Here is a 23,931-nt window from a genome sequence, read left to right as displayed (position 1 = left end):
CCCAAGGAAAAAGAAGAAACAAACAATATGTGTTTACTAAAAAAAAAATACAAATATAGTAACACACAGTAACTTGGATACGTAACTTTAATCTGATTATTGGATTGTAAGTAGTAACGCGTTAGATTATGCGTTACAAGGGGTCAGATTAGAGTAACGTGTTGATGACACTATTGTTTGACATTTTTGCTCAAGCTATTTACAGATCTGTTTGGTTTCCGATATGTGTCCCCCACCCCAATGATAAACTTGTTCCTAAACTTGTTCCTACGCCCTTGCCTGTATGTGTTTAGCCCAGAAACACAGCTGCTTGTCTGATATGAACAACCTGACCTCTTCATGCAATGAGTCTTTTTTTTTTTTTTTACAGCCAATAAACTTCACTGAAAGGCTGTCTTACAAGTTATGGCCACACCTTTATTGCTCAAACACTGTCAAACGCTTTACATGCAAGTTGTTACATAGATATTAATTGTGATCATCTTTGAAATGTTTTAATATTAATTTGACGAGTAATTTAATGTGAAAGGAGCACAACATTCATTGCATTTTGTACACAGTTTAGAATTTTTCTAAGAAGGAACAATGTGTCGGCAGATTGCTTTTTTTTCTTCTTTTTCTTTTTTTCCCTTCTTAGTGACCGCCCTTTAACTCATCAAGCCCTTCCTCTCAGGACTTTCCAAGATTTCCAGCGCAAAAACAGCAAGCGCAACATTTCCAACCTTTCATCATAAAACTGTTCTCCTTTTGCGGAAATGATTTGCACGCTTTCTTTGCACAGCTCGGACTGATTTCAGCAACACTATGTGGCTTCCTTGCAGATGCACTACGAAGTATGTGGCTGCCTCCATCAGACGTGGCGTCTCGGCATCTTCTCTTCATGCTTTGCGCCGCGGCAGGAGCAGCTGGAACTCGGCGGCCTTCATGCCGGAGTCTGCGGGCTTCGAGGGCGTTTCTGGCCGCGACGCTCTGCACGACTACTCGGTCTCCCACAGCGAGAACTTCTGGGCCGCCGTGGCCCGCCAGAGGCTGAACTGGATCCGACCTTTCGAAGCTGTGCAGGACTGCGATCTGAGCCAAGGGAGGATTAAGTGGTTCGAGGGCGGAAAGCTGAACGTCTCCGGTGAGATTATTTTCACTTTTTCGCTGAAAAGCGAGACACGTCGAAAGCGTGTCGACCCCTGTTTTTGCAGTTTTACAAGATGACAAACTGATAACAATGTGCGCCCTGAACGCATCACGTGGTTAACGCTGCTTTGTTTACGTTGTGCACATCATGTACAGTGAACTGCTTGGACCGCCATGTGCACACCTGTCCAGAGAGGGTGGCCCTGATCTGGGAGAGGGATGAGCGGGGGTCAGAGGTCAGGTACACATACAGGTGAGGATGTTGGAATCATCATGGTCACGAGCTTTTCTTTTCGGTTAAAATAAAATCAATGTGTGACTGACCTTTATCTTTGTAAGGGAGCTACTGGAAATTACTTGCCGCTTGGGGAACCTGTTGAGGCGGCACGGCGTAAAGAAGGGGGACTGCGTCACCATCTACATGCCCACCTGCCCTCTGGCTGTGGCGTCCATGCTGGCCTGTGCCCGGATAGGTGCTGCTCACAATGTGGTGTTTGCAGGCTTCAGTTCAGAAGCCCTGGCAGAGCGCATAAGAGACGGTGAGCTGGGTTAGATTTACTGTACACAACAAACAGCTGATCTCAGGGTTGTCTATAATCAAATGAGTTTTGTTTTAGCTTCCTGTAGTCATGAGTACTTCACTGTCATTTAAGTAGTCTTTTTTTTTTCATGATTTAGTCGATTTTCTAACAGAGTCGGGATCATCTTGCTGCTCAAACTGAGTCTTTTATTATCTCTAACAGAGGGACATTGCACCATAAAAAATGAAAGGAAGATGCATCTATAAATGTGAATGAATGTTAGAACTCTATAAAAATGCCTTGATTTCTTATGACCGTTTCTTGTTTCATTAATGATCAAACCTTATAAGTGCTAAAAGCAATATTTTAGAAGTTTTAAATAACAATATGAAGTCCAAAGTCAAACATTACAATGTGTAAAAATAACAGTACGTTGTTTTGCGCTACAGCAATATTTTAAGTCATTCAACATTTTTACAAGTGAAAAAATCGTAAACGTTTTGCAAATATTTGAATTCACACCTACAAAGTCAATTTTTCTTTTTTTACTCTCCGACTACATCTTTGATGTGGGGTTGTAGTTAGCCACGATCAAACTTATTTTGTAATTCCATATCGTGTAAAGCAGTTTAGATTATAACATTTCTGCATGCAGATTATAAAGGAATGTAGGAATACATGCCTGTGATACTGTGGACATGGTCAGTAGTTAGAGTTATGCCCAGATAAACTAAAAAATGTGGACTCATTTTTACAAAAAAATGCAACACAAACCATATTTTGAACCTCTTGTGTTAAAGGCACACATTCATTACTTTCATAAAAAATATGAAGATCTGCAGAATTTCATATAAAAACCCAGCTGAAAGATAAAAATCAGCAAATTAGTTCTCGGGATGTTTGGGTAGGATATAAAAGGAGAGTCTAACAAAAGCCTTTTTTTTAGGGTTTTTATGGTATGGCTGCAGAGACGGGCCCCATTTAAAGCCTCTTCTGGTTATTCATAATGACCCACTTGAGTTGGCCAAGCCCTGTGATGATCTGTGCTCCCGTCAATAAAGTAGACCCAGCGGAACCAGCAGAGTGACAATGAAGCAGCCTCCCACTTCACACTTACTTGCCAACTCATCTAAAAGAGGCGCAAAAACAGGGCATCATCTCCAACCCCATCAATTTGCCTCAGTTGTTCCAGAAATCCCAGCCAGGTGGGGAGCAGGCATCTTAGGCTGGGTTTTAAAAGGGTTGTGTGAGATGTGCTAAAGCTTAGTTTAGATAGCAGAGGTGACATTCATCACATTACGCTAGTTTGTTAACTGAATTGTTATTCAGTGAAAGAAATGTATGTTTCCGAATCCAAAAACTTCAATTTTTATAAACTGGAGTGTAAAAACATGTGATGTCTTCATGCTCATTCAGCTTTTTCTCCTTTCTCCACACTTATAAATCCTTTTTTTCGTGCAGGTGTTTCTTTACTTCTCCTTCCCTGTGTTGTCTGTAGCTCAGTCCAGCACCGTCATCACCGTGAACCAGGGCGTCCGGGGCGGGAAGATCACAGAGCTGAAGAGGACGGTGGACGCAGCAGTCCAGAGCTGTCCAACTGTCCGGCAGGTGTTTGTGGCCATGAGAACTGAAAAACGAGTTGAGGTGACGGACAGGGACTTCGCCTTGGAGGAGGTCAGAGCCTGACTGGCTGACTGTGTGTTTTCAGGATACGATGTTCATAAAGTAAGGTGTCGTGTTTTAGAAAAGGCTTTCAGGGAATTGTCTGAAAAAAAAAAAAAAAAAAATCGAACGTGGAACAGCTGAGCAAACTCCCGTCTGCTCACTTTGATGTGATAAAACTAGGCACTGCTTCCTGAACTGTTGTGATAAGGTCACAATCCTGACCCCGTCGCGACCTCACTGTTCTGCTCAGGAGATGCTGAAGGAGGACGTGGTGTGTGAGCCGGCTGCCATGGACAGCGAGGACGTCCTGTTCCTGTTGTACACATCTGGCAGCACGGGGAAGCCCAAAGGCCTGGTCCACACACAGGCTGGATACCTGCTGTATGCCGCTCTCACACACAGGGTGAGCAGCGATCCCACAAACACAAACAGACTGCTGACCCGTCTCTACGACATGACGCTTAACGTGTCTCCTCCCTCCGGTTCGTGTCCAGTACGTCTTCGGCTACCACGACGGGGACGTGTTCGGCTGTGTGGCAGATATAGGCTGGATTACTGGACACAGTTACACGGTGTACGGGCCCCTGGCCAACGGAGGGACCACCGTTCTGTTTGAGAGCACTCCGGTGTATCCCGACCCAGGTTTTGAATTCTAAAATAATGTTTTAAGTTTAAAAATTGGTTCAGAGTTTCTGCACAGCCTTGAAAAGTTTGGTAAAACTATGAGATCCACTTTGAATTTCCCCTTTCCGGGTCAACAAAACGTTGTTTCTATTCTAATCTGTTGATCACTTTCCAGATCTGGCTAGCTTTGGAAGAAAGGAAATGAAGTTGGGAAACTTTTTTTGTCCAGTTTTGTTCCCTTTTTTTTTCTAAAGAACAAAAGTTGGACACAGCATAATAAACATTGTTGTTTTCACCTTGACTTATTAATTTGACATGCTTAACCTATAATTTTCTTACTCAAATCTTAGTTTTACCCATTAGTATTCTAGCTATTGGCTTACACACTCACTTAAATATGAATAAAAATGGCAATTTTAACCTCTGTTTGGCCTGCAAACAACTTTGCAGGCCAAACAGACCTTAAATTCAGGTTAAACTGTATTTGCGCATATGTGTGGCTATTTTTGGAGGCTTTACAAGCAAAATAAAGATAAAAAGTTCCCAAATCATATGCTTTTAATCTACTATGCTGCACTTTTTATTTAAAAAGACCAACAGTTTTATATTTTCAAATAAAGGTGATCTATGTTTGACCAGATGCAGTGAAAGCAGTGAGATGGCCCAGATGCTATCTTAGTACTGCATTGATCCACAACTGTGCGGTGTGTAGATAACAAAACTGTTACTAAAACAGGTTAACAGTTAAAACTTGATATTTAAATGTCCTGAATTTAATCAATAAAAGAAAAAAAAAATCATCTTAGTAGAAATTATATGGTTTTTCTGTGTTTGATCACACCTCACCTTGATTTTAGCATTTAAACCACCAGTATTTTGGTTTTTGACTTACTGACTGAAAGTACATCTCACTACTGTTTTCTACCTGTTAAACTGGTCCTGCGACTTTAAAATGGGTCTAAAATGTAAAACAAAGAACTAATACTGCAGCTTGTTTTTACAAACTGAAGTTCCAGATTTCAGAAACTGCTTTAAAACAATGCGTTCAGTTTGGGACACACCACCACTCCTTAATTGTCAAGTCAAAAAGTTAATCCTGAGTGAAATGCTACTATATACTCTAATAAATATATCAAATACCTCATTGCGTTGCTGAATTATTTTGTGGAACTTATACCATTCAAGTAGCTTCAAGGGTAATATTTTGCACTCACTCATCCAAGTTAGAAAAGTGTGTAATTTTAAAATAAATAAAGTGTAAGAAGAACACTGCTGGTGGAATTATTTGTATCCTATAACATGTAAATGTTGTCTGGTTTACAGGGAGATACTGGGACATGGTGGAGAGGCTGAGGATCAACCAGTTCTACGGAGCTCCCACCGCAATCCGCCTCCTGATCAGATACGGAGACCAGTGGGTGAAGAAGTACGACCGCTCTTCCCTCACCACACTCGGCTCTGGTACGTGAAACACTTTGCTCCAAAGCGGGAAAAGACTTTTGTTTTGTTTTTTTTGTTTTTTTTTTTGTCCAGCTTTCATCTTCTTTAGGTTGGACTGTAGCAAGTCTTATTTTTTAAAAATCTGCCTGCACTTTAGTAAATGTGTTTAATTTATGAAACATCACGGATTCTCAGCTTCTGAAATGCAAACAGGATTTGTTTTGTTTGCATTCAACTGCTCTGTTAATAATAACAAAAAAGTCAACATGTATTGTGTATTTATTACAACACTTTTAGCACGATGACTGCTGTCAAGCACAGAGTGGAAAATCACATGACGTCCTTCTTTCCTCAGCAGTCAGGCTGCAAATTGCCCTGAAAGAACAAACAGAGGCTGATGCAGGGTTGAGGTTTACTGAAAACCAAACTGGGGTTGGCAGAGAGCCGAGAAAGAAACGAAGCCTCGACCTGAATGACTTTCACCTTTGTTCCAGTTTTCTGTGTTTATGTGTAAAAACAAAAAAAAATTAGGTGTTTTTCACAGTCAGAGTTGCACTGGACAAGAATGCATGACGGCAAACGCAAAACAACTGCAGGGAACATAGGTTCACCTTCACATTTCTTCGGAGGGTTTCGCTGTTTCTACTGCACACTACTAGTTTTCTAGCATCAGCCACACAGTTATACTTATATTATTGCTAACTTGGAGTCACTATGGGTTGTGGATAAAAGCTTTTTGGCTTCGTTTTGGATTTTTTTGCTCTCCTTCAGTACCCTGCAACTGTTAATCATCAGCCTGTAATTATTAAAAACCTATGAACCGATTATTATTTTCCCCCCCCAAGTCTATCTTCTTGTCAGCAAAGCAGTTGTTTTGTACATCCAGAGAAAATCTACAAATACATGAGATTAAAATGACTCCGCACTAATCCTGCGTGACGTCTGGAAAAAAAACGTGAGATGCGATGAAGGAGGTGAAAGTTTTGATGACAGTATGACTTGTGATAAATAAATATTCACATATACGCTGTGCCAGGTAGAGTGCCGCTGAAACAGATAGTGGATATTAATAATGTTAATTGTTTCATTAAAAATAAAAACAAAAAAACTTGTTTGGACTACTCGCATCCCTTTCCGTACCTGCAAGCAAACCATTTAGTAGCCATGCTCTTGCATCAAGACAATACTTAAATTATTTTTTTTTAAATTAAGAATTTTCAGAAACTGTGGAGATAAATAGTTCTAAAATGCTCTCTTGTAATTCAATTAAATTCTGTTATATTTTCTGAAGACATTGTATTGCACTCCATAGCCATATATTCGAGTACTAAAAAGCAGTTTGGACCACCGTATAAAGACATAACTGATGGTGTTTGTGTCTGCAGTGGGTGAGCCGATCAACACAGAAGCGTGGGAGTGGTACAACAGGGTGGTCGGGGAAGGACGCTGTCCTGTAGTGGACACCTGGTGGCAAACCGGTAAGATACAGATCCTGTAATCTAAAATTTTGTAGAAAGTTACCCAACTTTAAAGAAAAAAAAAACCTCATATCACACAGCTTGTTTGACCTACAATTAAAACATCGTCAATAAGCGTTTGAGGCTATTTGACATAATGATCTTCATCTCATTAGCAGCCATGATGGCTGATCTGTCATCTCAGAAAAACAGAGACCTGAGTCGGATCCTATTTCACAAAACTATATTATTATTTCATTAATAAAACAGAAAAAAAAAATGATTTGTATCTTTTTGCGTTTGAGCAGAGAAGAGTTTTATTTGCTGTGTCGGGATCATAACTCAAACAAGTGGACCATGTGGTATATTTTTAAGCTTGACTTCAGTCTGCTGCTTGTGTGCATCTGTGGTTTGCACAGTGTCTTGTCAGGGAAATGTCAGAGGAATCTACAACTGTGTTAATGTCAGATACTGGGAGTCTAATAGTACCATCTTCCTTATTGGAGGAGAAGCTAGCCTCACAAACTCCTCCTCAAAAGTGGCCACGTCTGCACAGAAGCAGTCCATCTTAAAGGGAAAAGCCGTCAGCTTTGTTCGCCAAACGGGGACTGTTACATAACGTGTTGGGACTGTGGTGGTGTGTGCATGTAAACACACAGGCTGTTATAGCAATCAGCTGTGCAAATGTGTTCTTCCAAACTTCTTCTGTGCTTTGTTTGGGTCAGCAAAGGTTTTGGCTTTTGTCCTCTTTCTATTGTTGATTCATGAACACTTACTTTTCCTGAGGCAAGTGAGGCCTGCAGGGCAGTTTCTTTTATTGTGAGCTTGTTTTGTGACATTCTGGGATGAGTCTTTTTTCTGTGCGTTCTCGGAATAACTTGGAGGCTACACACGGCTGGGAAGGTTCACCGCTATTCCACATCGTCTCCATTTGTGCTGTCGCTGTGACTCGCTTGAGTCAACAAATCAAGACTGACGAATTTGGTTTTCACCTGTGCTTAAATTTCTTAAGATCAGGGCATGATGTGTTGCTTTTTGATCCTGCTTCATGCTGTCAGACAAGTGCTTTCTTATTTTCCTAGGCCTTGCAATCAGTGGGTCTGGGTGTAGCTGAGGAAATTTAACTCAAAGTGTGGTTAATCACTGCTAAACCATGAATTAGCAAGAAAAAAAACAAAACAAGAAATCTGTAAGGGAGCAAACACTGTTTCATAGTACTGTAAAAAGGAAGTGACGTAAACACACTACAGGGATTCCACTTGGTCTCACATAAGAAAACCTTCTAGAATATGTTTTCAACTTTAATGTCGCAAGAAAACAGCCTCCATGCTTCCACAACATTAGCTTATAATGACAGCATGCTGTAAATCATCGGATTTTGCTAATAAAGTCAACTTTGCTGAACCCATCTGACACTATGTGTTTCACCCTAATCAGATCGAGTAATATAAGCAAATGGCGCACACCCGTGGTAATTACCATGCAAATGGTAGAAAACCTCTTACTACTGATGATAATTAAACATTAGAGCATCATGAGCTTAAGAGTCAGAGACACAGATATGACCCAAATACCCTACTTCTGCAAAAAGGATTATGTTGTTATGGTATTTTTTCCGAACTAATGTTTTCAATTACGGCTAAGTGGCATTATTCATAAATGACATTTGGTTGATCAGGCAGCAAGTAGCCTGTTTAGTCGAGGAAAATTAGATTTTTATCCTCTGCTGGCATCCGAGTCGAGTGTTGGATCACCCAGGGCAGGGGAGGTGAGAGGGTGAAAGGGTGAAAGGGCACGGACGTCTCAAACAAACAGCAAATCGTTTAAGGTGGAAGTCAGTCGAGGGGGTTTCTGTTCGTTTCCAAGCTTTAAACAAACAAAACAAAGATTTATTTACAGTCAGCATTTAATCTCTATAGGAGAAAGGTAGTGAAACATGAATTTACTCCTGGGAAACAGTTTTGAGCACCAGTCTCAGAGTTACAGTCAACGAGAACAACGCACAAGTCTAATGCTATTGTGGCATCATCTGTTGTGTCCTACTTTAGAGCAGCCCCCTCTGCTGTCGCTTCCACTGGTGCCACCACTAGGTGGATTACCAGAGCCCACGAGGCCTGGGAGGCTCTAATTGCGTTTAATTTACTTAGTATGATGCTAATACCACAATCTGCATCTGGAGTCATGAGGAAGCCTTATGCCGGGATTCACAAAACATTACTCAGCTCCATCCGTCCCTTGTTTTGCCTTTATTCCCGTGTGACATTCGGCATACACAGCCTACTCTCAATTTGTATTTTTAGTGTAATTAACAGTATTGATAAAGATTTAATGTAAAAGTGTATGTGGAACGGCACAAATGTGATAAATAAAAAATAAAAAAGAGATAAATAGATCAGACTTTTGTTAACATTTTTCATGTGAACACCAAAATATAAAGTACTGCAATAGTTTCATTACACATTAGCTGTGATTGTTAATTTGTCTGACAGATTAGATTGCTAAACTAGTTAAAATATAAAATATTGCTTGAATGCCTGTTAAGGTTTCATGGATCCAAATAATGTTTAAAGAAAGAATAGTATTTAAATAATGATTTGATTTAGAGTGAGAATAACTAAATTAAAAGTGGCCCAAACATTAAATCTTGCTTTGGGCATTAGAGGAAACTTTGAATGATAAAAAATAACAGTGGCCCGAACATTAAACCCAGAGGAACCCCATAAATATAATAATTATTGTAGTATTTAAAGTACCTTTGCTACAACTGACAAAAATTAGGTTGTATATAATGCTGTGATTAGTTTGTCAAACTTTGGCTTACTATATTCTCTAATTTTGTATTCACGTGTCATTTTCTTTAGGTTTGGGAATGTAAAAGTGAATAAAACTAGTTTTTTTATTTTGATGTCAGTTGTTACACTATGACGAGGTTTCGATGAGATTACTTTATCATTTGCTTTTTGTTTTGACCTCAGAAACAGGTGGCATCTGCATCGCCCCAAAGCCGTCGGAACCAGACGCAGAGATCGTCCCTGGGATGGCCATGAGACCCTTCTTTGGCATCAAGCCGGCGCTCATGGACACCGAGGTGAACCGCTTAGCAGCGTGTGCGTCTGTGTGTGTCCTACCCCCCCCTCACATGCCGCGCGGCTGTGGGAGCAGCCTGGGGGAGAAGGTCAGATTAAGGATTATAAAACAGTCGCCACCAGCTGTGTCACTTTTGATACCCACCCTGCTCTCAGCCGTCAGTCACACTGATATGCCGCCTGCAGCCCCACATATTGTGCAGACAGTTGGAGTGACGCGTTTCAGCTGACCTTTCTTCCTCTTTCGCGGCGGAAATGAACCAAAAAAAAAAAAAAAAAACTTCAGCACTCATTGCTTACTGTTGCGTTACTAGCAGCCCAACCTCTCCATGAACTCCGATTTTTACATTATTTGCAGTTAAATTTGTTAAGAGTACAACTTTTTCCTCCTTCTTTCCAACTCACTGCAGCGTTTTTTTCTTTTGCGTTAACAGATTCGTTGTCTTTTGTTATTGCAGGGAAAGTTACTGACTTCCAACAACGCATCCGGAGCTCTGTGTATGGCTCAGCCGTGGCCCGGCATGGCAAGAACCATCCACAACAACCACCAGAGATTCCTAGAGACCTACTTCCAACCTTATCCAGGTACTGTGTTCAGAAACAAACAACCTCATGTTTTCAGCCTTTTTTTTTTTTCCACATCAAAAATGGAAAATAAAAACCCTATTTGTAACAAACCATAGGGTACTTCTTCACCGGTGATGGAGCATATCGTTCTCAGGAGGGCTACTACCAGATCACAGGGCGTCTGGATGACGTCATCAACGTCAGCGGCCACAGGATCGGGACAGCAGAGATAGAGGACGTAGTGGTGAGTTCACCTTAAATATACTCAAGCACACAAACATTATTTAGGTAACCTGTAACAGAAGCCAGTTAACTTCGATTTACTGTGAACATCCAAAAAAAACACCTTTTATTCCGACACTCTTTATTAAATCACTGAATATAAAAGGAGGTTTGTATTTTATGTCTGTGACAGAATCAGTGTAGTGCAGTGGCTGAGTCTGCAGTCATTGGATACTCTCATAGCATCAAGGGTCAAGGCAAGTACTAACGTGTCCTCCACATGTACACGTCATATTCAGCAAGTTAGAATATTCGTTCAGATTGAGCCCGTTTATCAGATTAAAAATTACTTTTCGCTAAGCCCACGTTTCTGTTTTTAAAAATAGCACTATTTTAATTTTTTATACGTTTTCTTTAGTTGTAATGATAACCAACAGAAATAAATTCTTTCCAACATAAGTCTGTGCGTAATTAATCTATACAAAGTGTCTCACTTAGTGAAAGCTAATGAAATATGTGGACTATTCAGCAATATTTTAATTTTATAATCCAAAGATTTATTAAATGGCACGTTCGCCTGTATTTCCCATGTTGAAGGTCATTTTGTCAAATGATATTGACAAACAGGAAGTCTTAGATTACCAAGAATACATTCAACTGTCGGATCAAATTTTTTAAATTGAGGGTATAAATTTAAAACTTTTGATTTCTCTCAATGCAAACTGAGTTTGTTTTTTTTTTTTGCAGTAAACAAACGGATATAAATACCTGTCTATTCTGATTTGTTAGGAGTTTACGCCTTCGTGGTCCTGAAGAAGGGCGTAGACATGCAGGAGGCGGATCTGTCCAAGGAGCTGAACAGCATGGTGTCTGAAAAGATCGCCAAGTACGCTTGTCCTGACTTCATTCAGGTAAATCATCTCTCTGGCTGGGTTCAAATGACAAGCTTGCATTTAAAACAGGCTTCACTCTGTTTCTTTATCCTTATCATATCTGTGACGCAGTTCGTTCAGATGAAGCCCATTTATCAGATTTTATCCTTATCATATCTGTGACGCAGTTTGCTAAACGGTTGCCCAAGACGCGCTCGGGGAAGATCATGCGGCGCGTGCTGCGCAAAGTTGTGGACTGCGACCTGGACAGTTTGGGGGACCTGAGCACGCTGGACGATCCGGCAGCGGTCCAGGAGATCATTGAAGGCCACGAGAAGCTCTTGAGTAAATAAGAGCCATCGGAGTTCACTTTCCCGAAAACGATGAAATGTAAAGGAGGCTGTGAAGGACAACTTGCACATTCCCATTAACCACACATGTGCCTTTAGAGAAAAAAATTATTTTAATGACCAAATCTTTCATTTTATTGTACATATAAATCTTTTTTAACAACCCACGTATCTTCATTTTAAGACTGTAAAACCGTCAAATGTGGCTATGAATAACACCATTGCAAAACCAACTTTAATGCACTTACGAAGTGTTTTTCTATGTGATTTTTAACACAATAAAACATTTTTTTGGGTCCAGTTTCTGAATCTCAAGCCTTTTTTTACTAAAATACTCCATTCCTTGATTGCTTTAGATAAGAAAATAATCAAAGTGTTGTTCAAGACTGCTCACATGGACTGATTGTAACATGTTTAAGAGGATTTGAATGATAAGTTATTATTAAGAAACCTCGAGGCTTCCTGCAGGTCAGGGGGTTCACATGGCTTCTTGTCTGAGGCTGAGGGTCCCACTGGTTCCTTTTAACTTGGTTAACTCCCATCGGCCTTCTCCACATAGCTTCAGCTGCATGTCGTGGTACTGGAAGATCAGGTATGACGTGTTGGCAAAGCGGGCACCAAAATTGAGAGCAAAGCAAAAAAGATTTGAAGGCACAAAGGCCTGAGGAAGCAATCATTATTTTTCACCAACATATCCTGTTAAGCTGCTGATTTAATGGTGTTAAAAATTAACCTTTACTTTAAAGAGGCCATATTGTCCTAGCTGCCCTCAGAGAGGTCTTGGTTCTGCTTCTTTGATTTCTTGAGGCTGTTTAAAGTTTGCATTGGACTTTGACTCCAATGAAGTGATATTTCCTAACTTTCTGTTGTGTTCAGATAAATGAGCTGGACAAAATTAAATGATGGAAAAAGCAGCAGTTTGCATAGGCAAACTCAATTGCCTATGCAACTTCAAAGATTATTAGACGGTCTGGCTGTTTTGAAGCAAAGCATAGAGAAATGATAGGTTTGCACTCCACCTGATGATTATTCGGCTTACCTTTTCTAGGCTGCTACGGTGTCCCAGACTGATCAAAGTCATGCCCAGCTGTTTACAGGTCCGGTACAGCTGAGCCTCTGCTTCCTCTGTTAAAGCACTGGTGGCTTCGTCTAAAACTAGTGGATTAAGGAAAATAAATAAATAATAAATAAAAAAGTTTCCTTACCTCTAAATGGCACTGTATGTCATTTTCAGAATAAAGGGTTTAGACAAAAGCAGCTGTCCACACCTGAGCTGCAGAAGAAACTCACCTGCATATTTTGGCTGCAGGTAGAAGAGTCGTGCAAAGGAGAGGCGCTGCATTTCACCTGGAGACAGAACATCATACCTGCAAAGAATATTAAAAAAAAAGATATACATTAGAAAGGATTATTTTCATTTTTTTTATTTTCATAGCTTCTACTTTATTTGGCTGCTCATACCAGTTCCAGTCCACTTTCTCATCCAGACCACCGGTTCGTTTCAAGAGGCTTGACTGTGGAACGCATAGGAAACGTGGTTTATTGCCGGTCTATAAACAAACTGATAGGATCTCAGAAACGTTTTATTACTGCACAACTTGTACTCACCACTCCTGCAAGTTCCAGGAATTGCATAATTCTATCATCATCTACTGACCCTGAAAATGAGGCTTAATAAATATTATCATCTCATGTTAGTCACAATAATACAGAAACCATGAAGTAGCACTAAGACAGAAAGCATTTGATGAAATGAACACAATCCCAGAAATGTGCTTTATAGTAAACTCATAATCTTTTGTACTAATTTTTTTTCCCTGTTCTTTTGTAGAGTACATGAGATGGCATATTGTGAGATGGCGATATATATAAATAAAGATAATTTAATTGAATTCCTAAACAACATTTTTTTTCCCCACCAGTTTTTGTATTGCCTTATAGTTAACTATTTCATTATAATATGTGATACCTGATGCAGGGTAAATATCCTTCAGCGGGTAAATCACCTGTTTGAGAAAAAAAAAAAAAAAACTCTAATAAATGAGAAGTCACACCAACACACACGTAGAGTATATTTGTTATTTGAATTCATAAACAAAGCGTCACCTGCTCACGCAGAGTGCCGTCGGTCATGTAGGGTTTCTGAGGTAGGAAGAGGGTTCCTCTGGGACCAAAACATGTGGTCATCTGGACAAAACCTAGAGGCACAGAAAAAGAGAAAAAAAACTGAAGACATTATTCCATCAGCAACCTGTGACACTGTTTTATATAAGTGCCACATTGAGCTGTCAGTCCGTTTATGTTTGTGCTAATGTATTCAACAACACATGCCGCACATGCTGACGCGTTTTTTTTTTAGGTTACTATTTAAACATTCATCTGTGCTCTGCTGGTAATTGATTCAACTGAAAGTGATGCATCATCACATTTACGTGGAGCAGGTACAACAAGCACTTGTGTCAGGAGTTATTTGTGATACCCTAATGGTTCAACAACAGTCGCGGTCTTCCCGCCGTCTCACCGCTGTGTGCCTCCCAGAGACGGTTGAGGACCCTCAGCAGGGACGTCTTCCCTGTGCCTGTGTTCCCCACCACCAGCAGGTGAGTCCCCTGGCTGATTTTTAGACTCAGGTTCTCCACCAATAGCTGGTCCGAGTATGGAGATTTGTACGAAAGGCGGTCCAGGATGAAGGCCGTATCCACAGGGCCCGCATGGACATTAAAGTCACTGGATTGGGGGAGATTATATTAAAATCAAATGCAGGCTGTGTTTTTTTTTTCTACACTTCAGTTTGCTCCCCACTTTCATTGTGTTTGTGTGAAACCGCTCCCTCTGACCTGTCAAAGTCGTAGCTTTCCCCGGATGCGGGGTCATAATCGCACTGCTTGTGAAGGATGTCATCCATCGCCTCCCTCAGCTCCCCAATCCTGACCACAACAACACAGAGCTTCAGAGACGGGAGGCCAAATCCCACCGACGAAAGACCTGCTGTCGTTAGACATGCAGCGTCCTACCTGTGGGTGTATCCCGCCACATCTGACAGAGTAGTTGACAGGTCTATTAGCTGCGTGAAGCCGTTTATCAAGTAGATGCACACAAAGGCGTTCTGCATATAAAATAGGGGAAAGAGAAAAGAGGAGAGGCAGAGAATGAAAAATCACAACTTTACTGACTAAATGGAAGAAAAAAAAATGCAGCACAAAGTCAAGACCTGAGACAATTAGATGTGTTGCGACGAAATAATGCTAAACATTTAGAGGGCAGTTAGCTCTCAGACTGGAAGAAAAGAGTCTTTCTGCCATCTAGTGGACAAACTAGGAACAAAAGATTTGATTTCTGCAGCCTCTTCCTCGTGGAGGAGCTGATGACAGGTTACAATAAAAGAAAAAAGCAACTGCATGAGCATTTAAAACAACAGGCCCACCCACCTTACTGATGAGTGCGCTGAGTTCACCTGGAGTGAGACCATCGTAAACACCAGTGAAGATGGGAATGGCGATTATAATGTAGCTGAGGAACCCTCCGAGGTAGTCAAAGGTGTTTACTCCAACTGTGGCAGGAAGAGTTACAGTTGAAGCAAAGACGTTTGAAATACTCCAGAGGCGAAGTGTGCTAATAGTTGATGTTCCTACTATAAAGCCAGAGCTCCTTGTTGATGAGGCTCTTCTGGGTCTGCAGCAGGGCCTGCAGCCTTCGGTCAGTTCTCATGTGCTCCACTTTGCCAGCTCTGAAAACGAAACACAGACTAATCTTTTTATGCAGTTTCACACCTGGTCGTCTTTCAGCACAGAAACACAGATTTGAAGGTCTGAAACTATTTATTAAAGACTTGATTTAAGACGAAACTCTAGATTTTAGTCCCCAAATTTGACATCGTTCTGCTTTTATTTGACGACGTAAAAGGCCGACGTAATCTTTGAAGTTGAAAGATCAAATTTGAGCAAATAAAAAGAATCACCATCTCATAAACTGACAGTATGTATATAAAGATGCTGTGAATGAATAGAGAGTTTGATTGCTTTGTGTGCGTATGTGATACAAATTATTATTTGTTTGGACTCACCTGAAAAAGGCGGCGGACTCTGCATTGACACGAATTTGCATGTGTTTAAATCTGGAAAATAAATCAGCACATTTATTTCAGCACAACATCCAATCACTTTTTAAGCATCAAGGAAGCACTTATAGCACATATTGTTGATGGTTTTAACATATGATTAAAAAAAAAAGATCAAATATAAACTGCGCGCCGACGCATATCCTGCGTTATTTAGAAAGGAAAAGGCACCACGCCAAAGTCCACAGAAACGTCCTTTGCAACAAACACTGGGGAAAGCCTCATGTGCGTTAGTAGCTCGAATCACTGTGTGCACAGCACTTTTGTGTGAAAGTTACCTGAAGTCTCCCTCCAGTTTCTCTTGCTCAAACAGAGTGGACACAATGGGCCCCATGAGGATTTTATTGGCAATAGTTCCAACAACAAAATATCCAAAGATACTCACAGGACCAATCCATCCGGTGCTGAAAAACAAAGGGAATTTATTTTTAGGCGTTTTGTGAAACGTAAATGCAATTAAGAATCCGTTACATTGTTTGTCAAGACCAATAGAGTTCAGGCATATTTTCAGAGATGGAGGTGATGTGAAAACTGTATCGTTGTCCTGCTTTCCTGCCTGTTATGAAGATAAAACCACCACCTAATTTCTAAACATAAAGAACAACCAATGAAAGTAATAAAATGAACACGCTAGATAACAAAAAAAACATTTTCAAGGATGTAACGTGTGTAATGTGTTTTGCTTTTGGTGGCTTCACTTTGTGAAAGAAATAAATAAAATATCAGGAAACATTTGACAATCTGCTTTAAAAAAAAAAAAAGTTTCAAATTTCTCCCTGTGTTACGGCCCCTGGCCTCTTGAGGCTGTGCAGGCTCCCTTTTTGTTATGCAGATTCAGCTGTGAGAGCACACCTTCCTGATTGGCTGCCTGAAGGCTGCAGGAGAGCAGCTACACCATTGGACCAGCAGAGGATTGGCAAGTCAATGATGAGACTCACCTGCACCATAGAAAAGGCTCCTGAATCCATTCCTCCAGTGGGGCAGCTAGTTGGAAGAGGTTTTGTGAAGCTGCCCTCCTCGTTTGGTGCGTCCAACTGCTTTGGGCAGTTTTTGAACTAATTTGGTCTTGTTTGTTTCTGCTTGTTCAGTTGAGCAGTTTTGACTCTAGTTTAATTTCACAAGCTAGAAGCTCGTGTTTGGGAGGCTTGGTGCTCCCCTTAGCATTCCCTTTGTGTGTTCTTTTTTTTCCCCCCATTTTGAGTGTTTACTTTGAGTTGACTTGTTTGGACATTTTGTAACTTTAATTTGCACTTGACATTCTTGAGTTTGTTGATCCCTTTTGTTTTGCATTAATTGGGATACATTGTATTGTTTTGTGAAACCTTTTGAAATAAATAATTTTACATTCCACTTGTTACTCTGGACACATTTTATGTTACTGCCCCTGGACCTCTCGACCTTGGGGGGACATAACACCCTAGATAAAAGTTTGCCGTTTATTTCAGCTACTCCGACCTCGTTCTGCTGCTCTCTAACGTTTTTTTTTTTTTTTTTACTGCACCTATCATGTTAGTTTACAACATCTTAGCTTCATAGTTGGACAGTTGGACATGTATACTGTAGCAGTAGCGCGACGTCTTCCTGCACACTGACCTGCGGAAGCATTGGTAGGTGTAGTAAGAAATTGTGAACGGTGAGACAATCAAGCGACTGGCCATGGTGCTCATCTGCTTACAGAACCTCTCCACATCCTGACTGATCCGCTGGTCTCTGCGAGTGACACGGATGCAGAAGAAAAACAGATACATTAACTCTGATTTAATAGCCAAAAGATTTAGAAATTGAGATTTACAGTTCAAGACTGTTGTGCACAGTAAAACTGAACATTTTATTTGTGCATGCATATTTTAATTATTTGGGTAGTAGAAATGTAAGGGAGGGAAAAAAAAACAACTTATGCTTACGGGTTATCAATGTCCTCTTGGAGTACATTTAGTATGTAATAAACTCTGCCCTGGAAGTAGGACGAATGAAGGCTCTCAGTCAGCGTCGTCCTCCAGCTGACATACATTTGATTGCAAATGTATTGGTCAAGACTTTTAAGCTGAAAAGCAAAAAATAAATAAATAAATAGCAAGTTGAAATCCATAAAAGTATTGTGACACTACACTGCAATAAGGTTGGGAATCAAATAAGAGTGTAAAAGTATACATGTAAAAAAAAAAAATAAAAAAAAAAAGTACATGTCAGGGTGACCTCACAAAGATGAAACAATCTCACAATTTTATAGCAAACCATAAAATAATATGGTGTCTCAGACAGACAGCTAGATGACTGTATGACAAAATGCACAAATAAATTAAGAAAATAGAGAATTAAGCATGTATAATGAGAAAGGACAAAATAATTGATTTCAGTAATACAAGTGGAATTATGTGTCAAGATTTAAACAAACAGATATAACTGACTAACTTATATCAATAACATGATTTACATGAAACAAACATCTGCTGAAAGACAATGATCAAAGCATTGGCAGTTTAAAAGATAGGGGATCAGGTGACTTTGGACAGAGGCCAAATTCCAGGTTTTAATGGGAAAATCAATCAGTGTGACTTTATTCTCATGTGGTCACAGGAATGAGAGATAAAGCGACAATACCGGCAATCACTACTACATCAATTTACCGTGGAATTGAGCAAAATGAGCACCATTGCTGTTCCCATCAGACTCCTGAAGCCGGAATAATCTTTGTCTGCCAGCACGTTGTAGAAGTGACTGGGGAGGATGCCCACCTGGTAAATGATCAGCTGCTCTGATGGTAGAAAAAAGATGTGTTAGCACATTGCAATGCTGAAAGACAGGTCAGATGGGGAGTCGTAAAGCAGCTAAACCCAAGCTAAAGGTCGGCAACAGGATGCATATTTTTGCAGTCAGACACAAAAGGAACAAGAGTTCTTTATCAAGAAGTTTCTGTTATTTCACGACCAGTGTGATTGCAGCAATTCATTTCCTCTTTCTGTCTGTGGTTGCTCAGATGGGTTCATAACTACCTGTCAGAGTGATACCCAGCAGCGTCCCGAACATTAGCACACTTTGACTGGACCATGATGGGAACAGAACCCTCTGGATGCTGCAGAACCTCTGGACAAACGTCCAGTCTAGTTTTGGCCTGAATGATTGAGAAGAAAATGATAAAATATTTTGTTAATTTGATTTTCTGGATTATCTTCTACAAAAGCTAAAACACTGAGATGTAACTTTATTTAACAAAAAAGACTCTTAGTGTCTATGTAAATACACACTGTTTACATCGCAATCTTGTAAATCAGTTTTTTTGTTATTTTTATTTTTTTTACCCATTTGTCCTTCTTTCCTTTGACTTTTCCAGGCAAGGCATCTGAACCAGCAGCTGGGAAATAATTCCCTTCAATATCACAGCTCACATAGATTATTTACAGGTCAAGTAATATGCCTTAAATGTTCAGGCAAATCTGAGAACAACTAGGGCTCCAGATAATCTAAAAACCAACAGATTTGCAACATCCGAATGAACTGACAGCCACTAGCAAGTGCAGCTACAAAGACGTAACTAGAAATGGATGTTAAATCGCGTCCCTTATTATTGTTTCAAGGCTCATGTAGTCAGTTCGCAAGAAAGTTTAACTTATCCCGGTTAAGTCTGCGTTGCTGCTTCACTGGCAACCTCCGCTTCTGCTGAAAGCAAATGTTTTTGTCAGCAAGTGTCATACTTCCGGGTTCCCGAGTTCCTCTTCGGTTTTTCGAAATAAAAGTTTAGCATGATATTTTTGAAAATAGTAATATAAAATATTTGTTGATATCATAGTAAAAGAGCACAGTAAAAAAAAATAGTTGTATAACTGCTTACAAAAATATAAAAGTATATAATATAATAAATAAACGTATAACTTAAATTTGTGCAAATTAATAATTTAACAATAATTATTAATATTCACCTAAATGTCCCAAGATATAGACAGATGCAAGTGAATATTTTCTTGTAGACATTTCCTTGAGGTAGGTAGTAACTAGCATTTACTCAGTCACATTAAGACAAAAAATATTTTTTAAGAGTAATTTTACTAAACTGTACTTTTTACCTTAACTTAGGTAAGTATTACTTGAGTAAAGATTCTGGATGCTCTGACCTTGAGTCTGACTTGTGAGTAACTTTGCTGAATGAAGAAAAATACATATATAAGACACACCTATAGCTTAAGTTAAACATCGACCAGTCCTTTACAATGTTCTAACATATGTAATATGTATTATGGATGTAAGTATGTCAAAGTTTATTTTAAAAAAAAACAGACTTGGAAAAGTATTTATCTGTTTGAATTTGTTAATGAATAATTATATTTGAAAGTAAGAAGTATGATGCCTTAACAGATACCAATTTAGCCCCAAATAAGAGCACATATGAACATATATGACAGAAAAACAAACAAAAAAAAACATTTTTTTTTCATTGTTTCCGAGTTAATGTGCATTGTTCTGGTATAAAAGGAAAGAGTTGATGATGGAAAAACATCTACATATGAAAAGGGATATATTGGTTTTAATACCAGAATTAACCTACTCTACAACAAAATACAAACAGTCATATCAACGGCAAAAGTAGAGTCAAAGTTGTTATATATTGCAGTTTATAAATGTCAGATGAGATGCCTTTGGAAACCAAAACAATAAATAAGAGACAATTTTACAGATTACTTGTTGCAAAAGCAAAATTTCAGGTAATTTATCAAAAAAAATATGCTTATTATTTCTCCAAATGGTTATTTCTGAGTGTACTTATATTTGGGCTGAATAATCAGTAGAAATACTGAAACACAACACAAAAAGATTAAAGTCAAAAACCAATAATGAAGGTCCCTGATGCATGAGCATTTAAATACTTTTAAAATTCACTTCCAACACTGCCGCAAATGAGATCTGCCACAATCTCTCCTGTGGTTTGAATTATTTTGAAAATATGAATCTCTAAAAGAATACAGCTGGATATTTTAACAACCTTTGGAAATGTGAAATAGGGTCTTCAACAGTGAACTCAAAACCATTATAACACATTTGAAACACGTAGTTGTTGAAATACACGTTGAAGGCCCAGTTGAAATCTAAACGCCTTGACAATATGGAAATCTTTAAAGGGCCGTGATATTGTTTTTGATATAATAATTGTTACATCTGAAGGACAGAGGCTAAGCATGTTAATAAATAGCAATAGTTGTTTTTACTGTTGTCTTAAACTGAATGTTTTCTTTGCTCAGATATTTAAAAGTTAGAAACAAATACTGCACTTTCTTTCACTTACAGTGCACTCTGCATTTACTGGCGTGAAAGCCAGTTAGCTATTCGGCAGAATGGAAAAGACGAGAGGCAGATGTTTGTCGATAATTGTGGTGAAAGATGTGAATTAATAAAAAGAAAATAAAAAAGATGCACCAATCTATTGACCAGAGATCAGAATTGTCCAATTTTCCTTTGATAATTTCTAATAAGAAATCGCCATGTCAGACAAAAAAGCCAAAAACATATTTTCCCCTTTCATTAACTGCATCAGAACAAGAAGCTCACCGTTTTCAGTCTGTGAACAGAATAACAACTGAATGACATAACAGAAAATGAAGGAAATGGTTCTTTCATTTTCTGTTGGAATGAAAAAACATATCTTGCAGCACATTTCTTCTATATTTTTAAATTATTTAAAAAATAAAACAGAAATTGTGATTTGCCAGTGTTTCTGTAGGTCAATGTCATAGATGAAGGTAAATCAGGTTTCTCCTTTTAATTAGAAATGCATCACTAAGTAAAAAACTAATAATTAAAGAGAGATTATGCATCTTTAAAAAAATAAATGAGTGCTTCAGTGGGCCACGTGTATTTAAATATAGATTCTTAGGACAAAAGGAAGATTTATTTTTAATATATTGTTGGGGTTTGCTGTGTTTTATTTTATTTTTTTAGATTTTCTTTGGCTGAGACAACATTTGATATAATTACATCCCTTTGTGGTTTTCTGGTTGGATTTATTTACCCAAATATCAGCTTCATCCTTTAACTATGCTTCGGTTGCTCCGGAAACAACTTGCGTTCTGCCTGAACGAGCAGCAGATTCCCAAATGGCATCGTCCGTCAAAATGTCCAAACAGTTTGCATAGAAAACTTAGGCAAGGTTTAAGATCCAGAAGAGGACAGGCACAAAGCAGACGCAAACAAAACCTACAACACTGTAGACGATGTAACGGTACGGCAGCTCTACTTTCATCTGCTGCCTCGCCCGCCTCACGTCGTCAGGCGGCAGCCCGAAAAGTCGGCACAAGAACGGGATAGTCACTGCTTTCATGGCCATTCTGGTGGCGAGGAGGACGGCCACGCCGATGACGAAGCGCAGCACGGAGCGCAACACCAGACCCGTGGTGATCGGCGGCAGAGTTAGCGGCAGCGAGGACAGCGGAGGATCCTGCAGCAGACCCAGCTGGTAGTTCACATGTGAAGCCAGGGCGGCACCGGCCCCGGTGCCGAGAGCCTGAGCGGTGTCGCCGCGGGAGGTGCTCCACGAATCCAGAGAGAACGCTACGAGTCCCAGGCTCACATGTGACAAGACGATGGCGAGAGGAGCGTAGTGGCCCGTCATGTAGTAGTTGTCGATCTTGTCCAAGGTCGGCTGGAAGAAGGCGAGAACCAGAAGGCTGTAGAGGAAGCCAGTGATCACTTCCTGTAAAACAGACAAAAAATAAAAATAAAAAAGAACAAGTCAGTCAAAACTGCAAGCATTAGCTCAGCAATCCTGAAAAAAAAATCACAAAAGAAACAATGATGCTTTCCGCCCTGAAGGAGGCGCTATGTTCCCCTGTTATTTCAGCATTGGTAGTAAAAAGTTCTAGAAAAAAAAAGCAATCAGGTGAGGATCTGATGGCTTAACCTGTTTTACTATTGGACAATGCAGAAGATAACCAATATATCTACAAATCAGCTGATAGGTTGCATAGGTTGCAGCTTCTGAGGTTGCACCACCGGATCCAACATTATCTACAGGCTTTCATACGTTTATAATCATGTTCTAGGAGCAATGCAGTGTTATCAAGCACTAAACACAGATAAAGTTCAAATATATATAAAACTAATAACGCTGCCAAATACTGCATCCAAGCAGTCCTTTGTGATTGTGTGCAGCACATATTAATATGCCAGTGATCACTACTGACTTGATATATTCTGCAGCTCTAACTTAAACCCAAACTAAAGAGATAAACTGGAGTTCTGTGCAAAGATTCATTTGTAGCTTGTGCAAAGCAAAAAGATAAGGAACTGCAACAACTGAAGAGGCACCACAGTAAAGTTTTTTTTTTTTTTTTTTTTTTTCTGCATGAATCAGTGTTTGCCATTCCTGGAGGCTTTATCCTGCTTCCACAAACAAAGCTTAAGTCAAGGCAAAAAACCTTCTCAATTTAACCCTGATTTCATATTTGAGCAATTTCCCCAAGAGTGTAATATATTTCAAATGAAAGCGAAGAACTCAACTGGGTCATTCATGAGAGCTGAAGCCAATTTAACTTTTCCAGACGGCAGTCATACACAGATTATGTTTCTATTGTTTACAACCAGCTCATGAGTCGAGACCACAGAAGTTCAAGGCCGCACTTGTAATGTATCTTTAAGAACTGGGACTTCGGCGTAAGTAGCTGATGGGAGACAATGGGCATGTCAGGAATCAGTTTCATTTTAATGTAATTATTTAATCACCTCACCAGAACAGAGTGCATGCCCATGTAGACTCGGCTGACGCAGACCAGGAGGCTCCAGCTGAGAGCCACAGACAATCCAAACAGGAAGGTGTACTGCAGAAGAGAGCACACACAGGTTAAAACAGCACGTTATTAAACAGGTAATCTCATCGAAATCACCATAGATTAAAACA

At 39.6% G+C, this 23,931-nt stretch overlaps 3 protein-coding genes and 1 long non-coding RNA gene across 7 annotated transcripts in view; 1 reads left to right on the top strand and 3 right to left on the bottom strand.

Annotated features, from left to right (window-relative positions):
- The first annotated feature begins 456 nt into the window (after positions 1–456).
- Positions 457–12,232, top strand: acss1 (acyl-CoA synthetase short chain family member 1). Of its 2 annotated transcripts, XM_007552888.2 has the most exons (14): positions 464–1,123; positions 1,285–1,381; positions 1,468–1,667; positions 3,148–3,323; positions 3,565–3,717; positions 3,809–3,956; positions 5,262–5,399; positions 6,764–6,856; positions 9,811–9,923; positions 10,380–10,506; positions 10,605–10,732; positions 10,904–10,967; positions 11,500–11,621; positions 11,771–12,232. In XM_007552888.2, exons 1-14 carry the CDS (start codon positions 805–807, stop codon positions 11,933–11,935), a joined length of 2,043 nt encoding a protein of 680 aa, XP_007552950.1. In that variant the 5' UTR covers positions 464–804; the 3' UTR covers positions 11,936–12,232. The 2 variants fall into 2 exon arrangements, with proteins under 2 accessions (XP_007552951.1, XP_007552950.1); XM_007552889.2 differs by lacking the exons at positions 10,904–10,967; positions 11,771–12,232 and having other exon boundaries at positions 457–1,123; positions 11,500–11,615.
- LOC107836350 (uncharacterized) lies at positions 5,480–6,787 on the bottom strand. The gene is made up of 2 exons (XR_001662235.1): positions 6,727–6,787; positions 5,480–6,320 (listed from the first exon to the last, which is right to left on the bottom strand). It is a non-coding gene; the product is annotated as an uncharacterized LOC107836350 (long non-coding RNA).
- abcd4 (ATP-binding cassette, sub-family D (ALD), member 4) lies at positions 12,027–19,750 on the bottom strand. Of its 3 annotated transcripts, none has more exons than XM_007552890.2 (19): positions 19,349–19,750; positions 19,043–19,161; positions 18,677–18,804; positions 17,954–18,093; positions 17,643–17,759; positions 16,328–16,453; positions 15,996–16,046; positions 15,565–15,659; positions 15,361–15,482; positions 14,947–15,038; positions 14,770–14,859; positions 14,454–14,659; positions 14,039–14,130; positions 13,902–13,938; positions 13,541–13,602; positions 13,394–13,446; positions 13,223–13,299; positions 12,972–13,087; positions 12,027–12,512 (listed from the first exon to the last, which is right to left on the bottom strand). In XM_007552890.2, exons 1-19 carry the CDS (start codon positions 19,387–19,389, stop codon positions 12,411–12,413), a joined length of 1,866 nt encoding a protein of 621 aa, XP_007552952.1. In that variant the 5' UTR covers positions 19,390–19,750; the 3' UTR covers positions 12,027–12,410. The 3 variants fall into 3 exon arrangements, with proteins under 3 accessions (XP_007552952.1, XP_007552954.1, XP_007552955.1); XM_007552892.2 differs by having other exon boundaries at positions 13,541–13,590; XM_007552893.1 differs by lacking the exon at positions 19,349–19,750 and having other exon boundaries at positions 18,677–18,799; positions 19,043–19,134.
- Positions 19,751–20,440: 690 nt separating this feature from the next.
- LOC103138616 (sphingosine-1-phosphate phosphatase 1-like) overlaps positions 20,441–23,931 on the bottom strand; it is an 8,326-nt gene continuing 4,835 nt past the window's right edge. Inside the window, exons 2-3 of the mRNA XM_007552887.2 lie at positions 23,762–23,851; positions 20,441–22,728 (exon numbers count right to left, since the gene is read on the bottom strand). Coding sequence (XP_007552949.1) covers positions 22,177–22,728; positions 23,762–23,851 — 642 coding nt within the window. The 3' untranslated portion in view covers positions 20,441–22,176. The remainder of the gene's footprint in view (positions 22,729–23,761; positions 23,852–23,931) is intronic.

Source organism: Poecilia formosa, unplaced genomic scaffold (assembly GCF_000485575.1).
Source record: "Poecilia formosa unplaced genomic scaffold, Poecilia_formosa-5.1.2 Scaffold53, whole genome shotgun sequence".
NCBI classification, from domain to species: domain Eukaryota; kingdom Metazoa; phylum Chordata; class Actinopteri; order Cyprinodontiformes; family Poeciliidae; genus Poecilia; species Poecilia formosa.
The sequence above is the reverse complement of the archived record's forward strand: the minus strand, read 5'-3'. Positions and strand labels throughout refer to the sequence as shown.